This window comes from Larimichthys crocea, chromosome VI (genome assembly GCF_000972845.2).
Source record: "Larimichthys crocea isolate SSNF chromosome VI, L_crocea_2.0, whole genome shotgun sequence".
Lineage (NCBI taxonomy): Eukaryota > Metazoa > Chordata > Actinopteri > Sciaenidae > Larimichthys > Larimichthys crocea.
The window spans coordinates 21,420,186-21,435,226 of NC_040016.1; the positions used below are offsets into that span (position 1 = coordinate 21,420,186).

General features: G+C 41.0%; 1 protein-coding gene across 6 annotated transcripts in view; it reads left to right on the forward strand.

Annotated features, from left to right (window-relative positions):
• grip2b (glutamate receptor interacting protein 2b) overlaps positions 1 to 15,041 on the forward strand; it is a 155,960-nt gene that overhangs the window by 85,419 nt on the left and 55,500 nt on the right. The window contains exon 1 of one of the 6 annotated variants that reach the window (XM_027279560.1): positions 8,438 to 8,602. The exons of the other annotated variants lie outside the window; for them this stretch is intronic. Coding sequence (XP_027135361.1) covers positions 8,548 to 8,602 — 55 coding nt within the window. The 5' untranslated portion in view covers positions 8,438 to 8,547. Of the gene's footprint in view, positions 1 to 8,437; positions 8,603 to 15,041 lie in introns of those variants that run through there. 6 annotated transcript variants of the gene reach the window in all.

Consider the following 15,041-nt stretch of genomic DNA (forward strand, 5'->3'; position numbering starts at 1 on the left):
TCTTGAAATTCCACTTTTGTCAAGTTGTCTTTGCCAGAAACACAACAGCATCTGTCATTTTCCCAAAAAGCGACCTCTTGTGGTAATGCGATGATAATGCGTCTTTTCTCTGAAGCAAACACCAAAGATTTAAGTTCTATATCGCTGAACCTATTAAAATAAGAGGCATCTAGACTTTTTAAAAAAGTGTGGAAACAAAACAAGGCAGTGAGGCGTTGGCAGAGTGTTGCATCAGGAACCAGAAAGACATGAAACACGGTCCAGGAAGTCCAGTTTAATAAATAGAACCATTAGTTTGGAGACTTGTCAGAGAAACACACCGCTTTGATGGAGGTCTGTTTGTTAATTGTTAAACAGAATGAAAACCAATGCACCTACACTTATGTGGCATGAATAGAATAATTTACCAAATACCACAAGAGCAACAATAGAATCAGCTTTGGTGGTAAACAGGATGCCCAAAAGCTGCACAGTAGTATGATATAGCATCACCATGTATGATATATGGTGGTATTATGTATTAGTAAAAACCACCAGTTTCTTTGTGTCGTTATAGTTCTCCGTGTGGAACATCCATCCTAACAAGAAACAATGAGAGAGAGAGAAATCCTTTCTGTGTGTAATCCAAACTTGGCAGCCTGAATCCAGCAGGAGGGAGGAAAGAGAAAAGGCAAAATAAAAGAGGACGAGCGGTGGGAGAAATGAGAGAGTGAATTATGAGAGGAGTGACAGGTAGGGAAGCTGGCACGGCAGAAAGCTGTGATTCCACAGAGGAAAGAGCGGAAAAAACAGATTTGGGGTTAATTTGCATTTCAAACTCAGCCGACATCGAGCCCGCGATACCGAAAACCTGCTGATTTGCACTCCTCTGCTCTCTCACTCCATCCCTACCTTCATTTTTCCTGATTTAATGCAGCTTTTTTTTTTTTTTACTATCTATTTTCTATCGCTCTTGCAAATTGGTTTAGTCTTCCGGCGTGTTTCATTATTTCAATATCCATGTGTCATCGTCTCTGCTTCTCTCCTCAAACATTCGTTCTTTATTCCTTTCTTTCAGTCCTCTTAATTGCCAATGTTTTCCTTTTTCTTCTCTATGTTGTCTACATCCATTCCTCCAAGTCGCCTCCTGGCTTCTCTTTGTCTGAGGGCGATCAACTGTCATTAGTTTAATGATAAATGAAATGATAGAAGAATTCAGATTGTGCACGGTGGACTAGACTGTAGGCTGACCGACTTCTGCTTCCTATGTCACTGATTACTGAAGTTATTTATCACCGATGCTGCTTGACATTTGCTTCATTTAATAGGAAATATGAGTAGACCTGTATTGATAAGAGATCCATAATGCTTTATTGCTCTTCGTTCCCATTTTTCTTTCTTTGAATCTATAATCAAACATTTTCTATCAGATGTTCTTTGAGGTTTTGGGTGATTGGGCGACTTTGATTCTGGTGCAATGCAGCGCTTCTTGTTTCCTGTCTTTCTCCTTTTCTGACTTTCTCTCTCTCTCTCTCTCTTCCTGTCTTCTGTCTTTGCTCAGTTGTCCTTTTCTACCCTCTTGTTGATGTCAGACAGTTTCTTAGTCTCTCCATCTGTCCTCATTTGTGTCCTGCAGTGCAGAGTGCTATTAGAGTGATGGAATGAAGACGCACAGCAGGGGGAGGTATAGACTTTAGTGAGAAAGAAGCCGAGGGAAGTAAAGGGAGTGAAAAGCAGGTGGAGTAAAAATGAGGCAGAAAGGCAGTGAGGTGATTTAATGTTCTTATACCTTTTGATTTATTGACTTGAATTATATCGATAACCTTCAACCCAGAAGGCAGTTACATACATACAGTTAAAGACTTGGCATGGAAAAAAAATAATAATGAAACGATATAATGATATGAACAAGAATCTGCAGTAAAAAGGCAAAATCATCAAGTTTCCATTTGAAAAATAAATCAGCTGGCCTGGTTCTCTGTGCTTTAGAAGTATTTCAGCATCAGTGTGAGGAATATTACAGCTGTGTGAACACAAAATAAATTATTTTATTGTAAGGATTGCAAAAAAAACAGATCAGGAAGATGCTGAAAGTACATCATGATGGCAATAAGTCACACAACGCCAATTATTTCACTGATTTTATTGAAACCGGATCATATTTTATACATTCACAGAGCTTCCTGTCAGCTGTAGCTGCTGTTAGCTGCAGTTTGTTAGCCGGGCTGTCAGTGTTTGTACCACAGAGCGGAGCTGAGTCTGGGACCGAGTTTCGTGAAATACTCGTATTATATTGAACATATTTCACGTGGCGATTTAAGTCTGTGGAAACATTCCCTGTGTTTTCCTCACCGTCATTATATTGATCTGCATTTTCAGTATTTGTTGATTCCAGTCATGTTTTGCATCCCCTATAGTGCTAAAATAATTTAAAACATACAGCGTATTTCTGTTTGAAATACAGCTGATCGCACACTAATGTGTGTATGTGTGTGTGTGTGTGTGTGTGTGTGTGTGTGTGTGAATGTCTGTCCTTGTCTAGACGAGTGTGCATAAGTCTGCTTAACCAGCTGCCTCCTGTGGTGTGTGTGTGTGCGTGTGCATGTATGAAGGGGTCGCTCCATGTGTGTGTGTGTGCATGTGTGTGTGTGTTTCCTGCACCGAGCCACAGGACGCCATCATTTGCCACTTCAAAGTGCTTACCCATAATCCTCGGAGTGTGGATTCATTTGCACTTGAAACTCACAGAACGACAGAGACGAGACGAGAAAAACTCCGACCGTGTGCAACATAAAATGTGATCTCGAGTCGGTCTCGAGACTCTGGGTGTGTGTGTGTGTGTGTGTGTGTGTGTGTGTGTGTGTGTGTGTGTCTGGAGGAGCAAGCTGACACAACTCATTTTCCTGACTGCTTATTTTGCCACCCTCTCATTCCTCTAGCCGCTCTCGTGCTTATTTATTTATTTATTTATTTATTTATTCGAGGAAAGCTCTCACAGGGATGCCCAGATACACACTCACTAATGCAGTACACACAGACACACACACACAGCACACCACCTTGGCCAATCCTCACACACCACAAATGTCCACAACAAATATACATTTATATATTCATGCATAAAACACACTTGTTGAGACAGTAGCAGAGATGCACAAACATGCAAATGTAGCACACACACACACACACACACACACACACACACACTCACACACACACACAGACTCACAAATGAATGCACAAGCTAATCTGTCTCAGCACACAGATTTTAAGAGTAGTGAGTTCATTTTTTGGTCTCCAAAGACGAGCGGTGACTTTCCATCCTCCTCTGACAAACTTCACTTTCCACTGTGTGTGTGTGTGTGTGTGTGTGTGTGTGTGTGTGTGTGTGTTAAGTGCTTGGTGGATATACTGCCTTCAAAAGTGTCAAAAAAAAAAAAAAAAAAAGAAGTCTTCAGTCACTCTCTACACGTTGTAGGTCTAAATCACGTTTGCCAAAAATCAAGGTGACAGTGTCGGGTGTCTGAAAAGTTCTGAGTTTGGTTCCCGTCCAGGACTTTGTATTCGTGTCATTCTCTGAACTCTGTACGAAATAAGAAGCTGCCAAAAAGTCGTCTTCAGACGAGAAGAGAAACTCAGAGAAACCAGTTTCAAACCCCTCGAAGCCTCGGAGCACTTGTCCGGCCAGAAGAAGGAGAATAAAAATTGTGTTTGTTATCTCTGTGACTTCAGGCTTGTCTGACAGCCCGCACACAACAAAACTACAGCCTGGACTTTTATGTGATGCAAACACAGAAAAAAAAAATACAGAACTTAAAGATTTTTGGCTGCTTTTTGATTAGACTTGACTTTTTTTTTTGGCAGATCGTATCAGAGTTTACTTATCAGCTGTAGACATGGTGCTTTTCAGCCGAGTCTTGATAGATTATGCAGCAAAGACCCCGTCGGAGTCTGTGAGTTACCCTGTTACCATGTATTATTTATGGTTGACACAAGTTTTCTGGGGTTATGATGAAAGTATTCAGAGTCCAAAACTAAAACCCCTATCAGTAATAGAACTTGCTGTGGGTACCAGCTTAGTATTTAAAGTTCAGTTCTTCAGTTTTTACACAAACGCCACAACAAAACCATTTCTTTAAACTCAAACAAAACACCAATTTGTATTTTTCGTCCTTTTGTTAAAACTCTGAGACAAAGGTGGTGGTTCAAAAAGGTTTTACTAGTCCAACTAGAAAAACGCAAATACAGGCAACAGTACAAATCCGTGAGGCAAAACTCGTGGTCAGAAAAAACAGGCTTGAAGTCGAAGATCAGGTAAATAAAGGAGAAGAATACTAGACAAAGAGACGCTGGGACGCTGTACATGACAAGACAAACTGGCGACAAACAAAGAGAGCACAGAGATTAAATAGAGGGGAAACAATCAGGCACAGGTGAAACACAGGGAGGCAGTGATGACACAGCGGGGAAGGCGGAGACCTGAAAGACAAGACAGAGGGATAACAGATAACATGATGGTGATGTGACAGGAGACTTAACGTAGAGTAGTTATGACTTCAGGATTGAAAACAACTGGAAGACGTAAAAAGACGACAGCGTTCATCTTGTAAAACAGATGAAAGTTTGTTCCTGGAGACTGACTGATGTATTTTCAGCAGCCTGATTGTCTAACTGCTGATTGTTCAACCTCCCAGACGTCACAGGCAAGTTATACCTTTAAGAAGAAACACTGGAAACATCTTGACGAGACATCGAGCTACCTTTTGATTTAAGGTTAAAAAAGGTTTACTGAGCTCTTTTCTTTTCTGTATCTACCAACATTGGTAGTTAGATACAAGTTGAGCATCACATAAAGTGAAAATTTCTCATTCTAAAAATCTAAATAAAAACTAGTTATCGCTATTGCTTGACAACGATTTAACATCCGGGTGCAATGGCCAGTGTTTTTGTTTCTGGGCTTCTGGTGTAGCCTGTTGTTATCCGGACCAAGACTTCTCTGCAGTCTGTCATTTGTGCTGATCTCTCTAAAGAGGTAACTTTAAAAAAGCTAATACAGGTTTGAACATTTCAACCACTCAACCAGTGACGGGTAAATACTCTGTATACAAACCAGAGCAATTCCGGTGCCTGAATCTTGGTCCCTTGCTGACAGCTTTTGCTTTTATATGCAAGTATCCGTTTATGGAGATTAGATGTGACATCACTCATTGTTTAGTCATTGGTTTAAAGGAACGCTTTGTCGCTATAGCAGCAGTTGGAAATGAATAAATTACATTTTTTACCATAAAATAACATCGGTCGTGACAACATCTCTGTGGAAAACCTCTTGATTATGCATCTGAATATATGAGTCAATTTGCAATTTGCTTTCTGAGTCTCTTCACTGTAGTCGGACTGTTCTTGGTGTGTATTTCTACCTGAGACAGTGACGTTGAAGCGTGTTTTAGTTTCATACTATGACAATCGAAATGCACAAACAGTCTTGTTTGGATGACGCTGGCACGGACCGCCGTGAGTGATCAAACTTGACAAGACGGAGCTACGTGACTCAGAACCTCTGCTGATGTAACGACGTGGGGTCGAGCTGTTTGGGATGAATCTAGGTCAGACAGAGCAGGGCGGGTATCCTTCATGATGAACTGACCGTGAGAGGAAGACGGAAAAGAAAAGAAGATGAGGAAAAACGACTGGAGGGAAGTGAAGAAGATGGCTTGAAGGAGATCTGACAGTAATGGTGCAGCCATAAAGACTCTATCTCTGCATTTATATGTGACAGATTTATTTCTGTTATTGAGGTCGTGTTTCTAATGGGTTGTTTGCAGCCCTCTCTGTTCATTTACAATTCATTTTCATCACCATGTATGCTTTGTAGGAAACATTCAAGCCTGAGGAAATGTTTATATCGAACGTATCTCCAAACTGCATCTGCCAAAGTATTTAATCTGTTTTCCTAATATCTCCTCGTGGCAACTAAAGCACGACTTACATTTTTATAGCCGTGTTTATGGAACTCGGAGCACTTGGTTAAAGTTTCGCAGAGTCTGGCGGTCTGCTGGATAAATGATGCGGTGGCCCAGACAACAGGTCTTTTTTAAAGAACACCTCCTCCTGGAGATGAAAGAGGAACATGCTTGAAATCAAATCTATTTTTTGGTGGTTTGTTATGGTTAGTGGTGATTTACTAAATGAAACTTGTCATGTGTTGAATTTGCAGGAAGCTGCTGTAGATAAAAGTGTCAGCAGAAATGTAAATGTGGAGAGAAGCTGGAGGAGGAGGAGGAGGAGGAGGAGGAGGAGGAGTGGGATGTCTGGAAACAGTCAATCCTCTTTCTCTTGCTCTCTCTATCTAATCTCCACATACCTTCTATCTCACTCTGATGCTCTCAAACACTCGCTTCCTTCTTTTGTGCCCTTTCTCTCTCTCTCTCTCAGGCGTTCTCTGTCTCCATACAGCTTATACCTCTTACTCTCTCTCTCTTTCTTTACACATTCAACCTCTCAAATTAAATAAATTGCTACATTGGCATAGCCATACCTAGAATATTGCAAAGGCAGGCTGTACCGGGTTTAAGTGTACAATATTTCAGGATGTAAGGAGGAAAAAAAAAGACCAGATTCATCTTGTAATTGAGGGGTTCACCGACTTATTGATTCTTTAGAAATACTGACTCTTTCAAAAAAAAAACCTGACCAATATGAAACATAATACGATTAAGGCCAGCGGCTCTGCCAGTGTCTTTGACAAAATGATGAAATAAACTGTTACAATTTAGATTATTTGATCTTATTTCAAACCCTTAAGTGAAAAGATTATCACAAAACATCTGAAAATAACTTTGGTTTACAGCAAACTATTGAACAATCGACCGTTCACTCCTTAACTCTGATCAAACAAAAGTTTTTCCTGCTTTGTAAATTTTAAACTTTTGACTCAGTCTGGCATAAAGGCCTGTTCCTATAATGGATTAAAGGAGGTGAAACATGTTTAATTACTGTGAAATGATGTACGTATATACTGCTGCTAGAAAAATCAATTATTCATCACATGTTACATGCAAAAATAATTAGCTGCACGTACGTATCTGATCTTTAACTTCTGATACTTAAAGCTCAATGTAACTCTATTATAACAGCTAGCTCATTTTTATAATACCTGTGGTCATGTTCATGTCTAAAGTCCATGGCACACCGATCGAACATTCTCCTATCCAAACAAAACCTGATAAGTGAAACAGTTGACTTCAAATCTGCTGTAACTGATCCATCCGTTTACTTTATCCTGAATTGGGTATTGGTGGCGGCAGGTTAAACAGGGCATTACATTTCACACGAGGCATTCCTAGGCTAAGTCTGCCCCGGGGTCTCCTGCCAGAAGGTTGTGTCTGGAAAACCTCCAAAGGAAAGCACCCAGGAGGCATCCTGATCAGATGCTCCAGCCACCTCAACTGGCTCCTTTCAACGCCAAGGAGAAGCTGTATCCACAATCTCAAAGTGCATGGCCGTAAATGAGAGATGGGATGTAGACTGACTGGTAAATCGAGAGCTCTTCCTTCCAGCTCAGCTCCCTCTTCAACACAACCGTCCGGTGCAACGTTGCACCAGTCAGCCTGTCCATTTCAAGCTCTACTTTACCATTGCTCATGAACAAGATCCCAAGATGCATAAACTCCTTCCCTTAAGGCAGCAACTCACTTTCCTTGTATTGTGTTTAAAAGTGACAAGATGTCTAAAACAAGAAATATCGGGGAAGAAAAAAGTATATCTGAAACATTTGAAGAGAAGACAACAAAAGGAGGTTTTCTGTCTCGGTCGTAAGCTGGAAGATGAAGACGGGTCTGTTTTTGTAAAATTCTCTCGGGTGGTTACCAGACTGTTGGAAAAGGTTATACCACTAATAACATGTCAGAATACTAATTACAGGAACTGCAACTCTTGTTTGTCGGAGAATCATTGGTGTGCAGCGGCCTTAATACCATTTTCACTGTTGTTAAAGATCTGTACCTTGGATTTACGTAAACGGATTGGACATTAAATACCTTCAGGAGGAATTTAGCTCCATGCACCACCAAAACATAACCTGTGGCAGCATGCCTGCCATACTGACTGCATTATGCTGACAGTACTAAACTGAAACTTTTTTGGACATCTCTTTGAGATGAGGGAGGTGTTGTGAATAAGTTTGCCACATTAGACCGGCCCTGTTTAAAATACACTCGGCTGAATTGGCAAAAACCTGCGTCCGTCTCCTTTTATCTATTTGTCTCTCACTCCCACACAAACTCTCTCGGCATCCCTCCCCTCCCCTCACACACTCTTACACACTTTCTCTCTTCCAAGCTCATCCCTCCCTCCCTCTCTCTCTCTCTCCTCCTTCCTCTCTCACTCCCTCTCTCGGGGGTTGAGCGGTCGTAACGTAAGCGCCTGTCATCTCTGATCATCGCCACAGTGTTCCCCGAGAGCTCGGCGGTCCACATCCTTCCTTCTGTCTCTTTCTCGCTTCTCTTTTTTAGTGTGTATCTTTTTCTCTTTCCTCTCCTCTGTGGATGTTACTCCATTAAGGAAAACTCGATGTCTGCTGTCATGTTTTGCGGTCTGAGGAGAGACGTCGGGGCAAACACTGTTGGTGAGTGCGTAGCCCATGAGGGGATTTCCTTTAATAGTCAGACTGCACTCTTTAGTTTTTGAATGTTCTTTTGTCTGGGTCTTCCCAGACATCACCCATCGCATGGAGGTCCTTAGGCATCTTCATGTTGGGATAATCTGCTGATGAAGTTTAGGCTTCTGTAGGTGGTGCTCTTCTTCTTTGTTCAGATATTTGTTCATTGTCTTTTTGCTTTTTGTTTTGTATTTTATTCTCAGTATCAATCAAAATTGCCTTCAGAAAGATGCCAGTCCTGGTCCCTGATTGGAAAAAAGACTTGGATTTGTGCTTCTGTATGTGGTTTTACAACAATGGTCTTATTGTGGCTGTAAAGGGACTGCTTCTTTTGAGATTGCTGCTTGTAAAATCATATTGGCATTCTTACATTCGCTGTGACGGTGAGCCAAACATCAGACACATCACAACATGACAACCAACCAATGGCAGCTCTTGTGGTTTGACTCACGTAGCTTTCTTAGTTAGTGTTAAAGACTTAATGTAGGTAAAAACACAAATCACAGAGTCTATTATTTTTCTCATTGCCTGGTAAATTCTTTGAACATCCCTGCACTAAACAGTACAGCTCTTTCTTTTAAATATCACATTGCATGTATTTTTATACTAATCTTAGATTTTATTATTAAATTTCAAAGTATTTTTATTGGTTATGCATCAAAACACAAAGGGAAGTTCCTTGAATTCAATGAAACCAACAAAGCTAAAGATCTTGCAAGGTATGTAAGGCTGAAGTCCTCCAAACATACAGATACATGCATCATGGGTAAATATCCCCAAGGTGTGTCAGGAGTTGGAAACACATCTAAAACTTCATATTCTAGATTTATTCAAGTCCAAGTCATGCAGACCTTTCTGCACTTTACATACGTCCTTGAAGTGTCTGTTGAGGGTCAAATCACCTGTGGGGTTAAACTACAAAAGAAAATGTACAACATTCATTGGCGGTTTCACTGTTAATCTGCTTGGATTGCTGAGGTGGTGAGATTTTAATTTGGTCCCTGTTGAACTTCCATATGTGAGATGCCTCCAGTTGTATAGACCAGCTGTTACTGTCCCCGCCTCCAACATGTTTTGTTGCTTATGCATTGGAAGATCATTTTCAGTCGTAGTAAAGTCGAGCTACATGTTTGCCAGCTGTGATGATTTGAAGGTTTGTCGAGATGATTGTGTAGCTGACTCTCCAGAACTTAAAAATATGTTTTTTGTTGAGCACAAACTGAGTTCATCCCCACTGTTGACTGTCGGCATCAAATACAACACAAACCTAAAGCTGTGTTTACTCTGTTCCTTTACACTGTATCGTACTGTAACAGAGTTAGAGAGATGCATCAGGGGTATTAATAAGGTGAGCAGCATCCTATTTCACGCCCCGATGAGCATAGTGGGAGCTATATTCTCAGCAATGGCCTCGGAGACTAACTAAGCTGATAGCACTGCTGGGAATGTGCCGAAACTCACGAAGCCGCTTTTATTTCTTTAAGTTTTATGCAGATAAAGGCATTATAGAGCTCTCACATTTCACTGCTTGGTTTGTTAAACTACTGCTGCACTTTGGCTTCATCCTCGAGAGGGACTGATTGGAAATTCAAGCAGTCATGAGGAAATGTTTGCACAACAGCTGGTTGAGACACATTTTATATTATTTGTGTCTCAGTGTCCTTGCGGTTGGGTCATTTGGGAATCTATTTTTCTTGAGAATACGACTGAATGTAGAAGTTATTATGCATTATCTCTTGTGCTGTCTGTATTCTGGGATCGATTTCCAAATACTAGCAGAAGGAAAAGATGGAGAATAAATGTATGATGAGGGGTTCATCACCGCTTTGGCATTCTGCCGACCGAGCGAGTTGATCCACTTCATTTTCTGAACATTACAGAGCTGACCGCACGGAGAATTTAATAGTGTGCTGGATGTTATCATCAGCTGTGCATGATGCGTTCAGCTCTGCCCGCCGTTCCCCACAAACTGCATTTCTCTCAGCGTGCTGGAACCATAATCCTGCAGGAGGGCGTCTGTTCTGTGATTGCGAGCGTGACGATGATGCAGGCGAACAGCACAAGAAATAAGAACTGAGTAAATATATATGCACACTACTGTACATGCACAAAATGATGCCATGCTCTATATTTATATATATGCACATGTATTTTGCATATGTAGTAATCAAAGTGAAATGCTTATCAGTTCTTCTCTTTGTCATTTACATTGTAAAGCGTATTTACATAATACTGTGACCTCAAGCAGTGCACAGGTACATGATGACATCATCGTGGCAGCTGATTGGAACCAAATCATATCAGTTATTATTAATAAATGCACCGTCTTTCTCGCCATGAACTTATTTTCATCTTTTATGTCTTTGTCTCCCTCCGCCGCCGCCCGCCCGCTGAACCTTGTCAACAGAATTAACCGAGCGTCATGTTGGATCGTGTGTCTGGAAGCGTTAGCAGGAAGAAACTAAACTGTAACTTCAAAAGACTTTTTGATGTTTCATATTTTTTTCCTGCCCTACACCTGCCAAGCTGTTTTCTCCTCTCGCCTTCTGCTCTTCAGCTGTGAGTCTTTTCTTTCTCTCTCTCTTTTTTTGGGGCGTTTCTTTTGTTTGTCATGTTTTTAGGGAGGTTTGCCTCCTCTCATGGAGGATTTAGTGACATTATGTGTCTAACAGTTGGAAAGCTAAACGTGTGCTCAAACACAAGACTCTTTCTTTCTCGTTTTATTGGATGACAACTACCAGGTGGGATGTAGCAATGTGCAATCAGTCTTTATCTCATTTCGGTTTTGCTGAGCTAGTGGAGCTAAAGCTTTCGTAGTTTCTGCAGAACTTGAACTATACAATCAAATGTCCATGGGATCTTCACTAGATTTACATCCATATTAGACAAATCACCTCGTTATTTACATCCAAAGCCAACGTTCATTGTCAGTGCAGGGAGTAGTGTCCTGCATGAGGCAAAGGGTCATGCCTAGATGGTAACCGTAGATTTCTCTTCTGAGAAACCCAACAATGACAACATTGATCTTTTCCTAAAACGAACCAAACTGGAACTGGAAAGTGAAAATAATAAGTCTAAAAATAAAAAGGTCAACATCAAACCCATTCTTGACTTCGTAAAGACTTTAAACAACAAATTTAGTCTTGTTTTGTCCTTGTTTGTGTAAGAAACAATGGGCACAAATCTTTCAAGAGTTTCGCAAATCTAGACACGACCAAGGCAAAGCGAGTGGAGGTTGGGTTGGTCATGGATCTGACGCCACATATTTGTAGAGACTGTCCGTACAACATGTGTTTACCATCATATCCAGCAAATCCCCACGACTGTAGGAATTCTGACTGTAGTCTGACAGAAGCAAAGACGAAGGAGTGACAAGTTTACACAGGCATGCTTATGGGAAATGCAGTCTTAGAAGAGAGTTTTGCAGATCTCACACGTGTTGTAGTGACACCAAAGGTAAAGCATTAATCTCTTAACAAATCCTTTAATGTATTCCACAGCAGTGGCACGTTGGATGGAGCTGTAACTGAAAACGACGTGTCCTTTTGTCAGACTGATCCTCCTCCAGTGAGCTGAGCGCTTTGTGTCATCAGTTTTAGAAAGTTTCACACAAGTAAAGTTTGGCTCTTTGAGAGAAAAGAGGTAAAGAGTGAATACATGGAGAAAAAAAAAACAAGATCATTAGCTGAAGCGGTAGTGACACCCCTCTTCCATCCATACCCCCCCACCCCCCCCCCCCCCCACCCCTCAACCAGATCTATACAGGCTGCAATTAACCACAACAGAGAAGCCATTACCCGTCCTAATTACTGCTTGTTCCTTCCATAGCTGCTCTATATATGTGGGTGAGAGATGGCTGTGTGTGTGTGTTTATGTGTGTGTGTGCTCTATATGTATTATTTGTGCAAGTCCTGTGTTTTGTTTTTTCCATTTATTTTCACCATCTGTGTTATATCTGCTCAGCGGATCGGGGTGGTCCGGTTCATGTGTGTGTGTGTGTGTGTGTGTGTGTGTGTGTGTGTGTTAACTACAGTCACACTGTGTGCCAGCGTTGTCGCGGACAATAGCTAATTACGCATCTTCATCACCTTCAGCATCATAATAACCGCAATCAGACGCCCTGGCTTTCAGTAACACCCTGTGTTTTTGTGTGTGTGTGTGTGTGTGTCTGTGTACGTCATACACACACACACACACACACACACACACACACACACACACACACACACACACACACACACAGACGTGTGCATAACTGAAAACATTGTTATTATACAAAATGATATTTCTGCTTAGATGTGCTGTGTCTGTGTGTTACCAACATGTGTCCATACTTAAATGCCAAAATATCATCGTCATTATCGTCCAGGAGCATTTTCTGATCTTCCTCTGCCACGGTATAAAATAAAGAGAAGTACGTAACGCTTCACGGCACTAAGTCACACAGCAGCAACTATTTCACTGATTCTGGTGAAACTGGATCATATTTTATGGAGGAAATGTTTTCTGGTTTTCCCTCTGATGTCCTCCGGCTGCTCCGCCCTCAACTCTCTGTGATTTACAGAGTTTATGATGGACAGTGAAGTAAACTGCTGACAGATGTAGCTGCTGTTAGCTCAGTTTGTGTGCCTGACCTGCTCCGGGTCGGTGTTAATGTTTGTAAGGACCACCAGGAAGAAGGGAAGGGTTCAGGGGGAAATGCAGATGTGGAGTGGATCCAGTGCCACTACACAGAAAGCTCATGACCGTACGTGAAAGTTCCCGTTCAGCTCCTTCTTCCTAACAATGATCCGGTACAGAGTCTTCAACACTGCTGATGCCGCACCAATGCGCCGGTCCATCTTGCGCTCCGGTTTCCCCTCACCTGTGAACAAGACCCAGAGATACTTGAACTCATTTGTTCAGGCGGTATTTTAGATGCAGTTAAATATGAGTTTCACAAAAACTTTTGAGAAACTGAAATCCGTCGATAATATGTACAAACTGACAACCCTTCTGCAAAGATAATGTTTGCTGTTAATCTTTCTGTATTGTAGCCGCGAAATGAACAGCTGCCTCTGTTTTCATCTGAACTCTTGAGCAGAATGCAGATTTGTATTGTGACACCTACACAGTGGTTTGCTGAATAGCTGCTTGATTATAATGGTGTGTCGCCTTAACTGCCTTATTCAACCAAATGAAATAGGCTGAGCGCGTTACTTCGTTTGATTCAGCTCCTTTGAATGGCATCTTGTGTTTTTCTTTTGTCTCCAGATAAACCTCGCTGAGCGAGGCAGGAGCCCGCTTCACTTTTAATACAGACGTTGGTACCTGGCTGCTGCCCAACACAAACACATCACACTTCCCTCGGCTCATTCATCTGTATTATGCATATTAACTCAGACATCAAAATATCATAAATAGGCAGCATTATTATGCTAATATTTAGTATTGTGTACAGTGCTGGTACCTTCTGCGTGCCCGTTTGTTGCAAACACATTGTTATTTGGAGATTTTCATTAAGTGTTTTGTGTTTTCACAGTGTGAAGAATTTTTTAATATAATCTGGGTCATATTAGTCCAAGTCATGATGTGCTCACAGATGAAACACTCGTTGTTATAAAAATACATCAGTGTTTCGTTGCTACAAAAGAAACTCGGGACAAGCTGAAAAGGTTTTTTTTACGTCCTCTGGTGTCTTTGCTTGACAGTTTTCATCGATGCACAAAAGTAAAATGTTGCTGAACTTTGGAAAACTGAAGCCACATACATGGTGATGGAGGTATCACACATCTGTTAACATGATTTATCTGTGGTGCTAAAGACTTCCAATACCCCTTAAACAGAAAATAACTAAAATGTCTTTCTAACAGCAGTCTTTATATTGATTGATAGCCTTGCATCTAACTGAATACCCCTCGCCTCACCCTCTCCTTAACTTCAGCTTCAACATTATTTATTTATATACAGTAGCACCTTTCATACTCAATTGTAGCCCAAAGTGCTTCACAGAACAGAGTAAAAACAGAAATAGACAATAGAGCAGTTTCATAAAAAAAACTAGAAATTAAAAGAAAAAGTAGAAACATTAAACTACAACAATAAAACAAATAAGAAAAGAACCTATAGGATAAAAAGCATAACAGCTGCTGTAAAAGTAGATATGACCTGTACAGTAAATAAGCACCAGAGATAAAAGTAACAGGGAGTGATCAGGGCATAAAAATTCAGTAGTGAATGGCACCTTAGGTAAAAGAGGTACGTCTTAAGTTGTTTTTAAAAAAATCCTTTTTAGTATGAATTTTTGCTTGGCCTTGAAATCTGTGAAAAAAACAAAAAAACAAAGCGCAAGTGATTACACTCACTCTGCACACGCTCGATTAGTATTTTCGATTGTCTTCTTGCTCATAAAAAGAAGGTTTGAAAC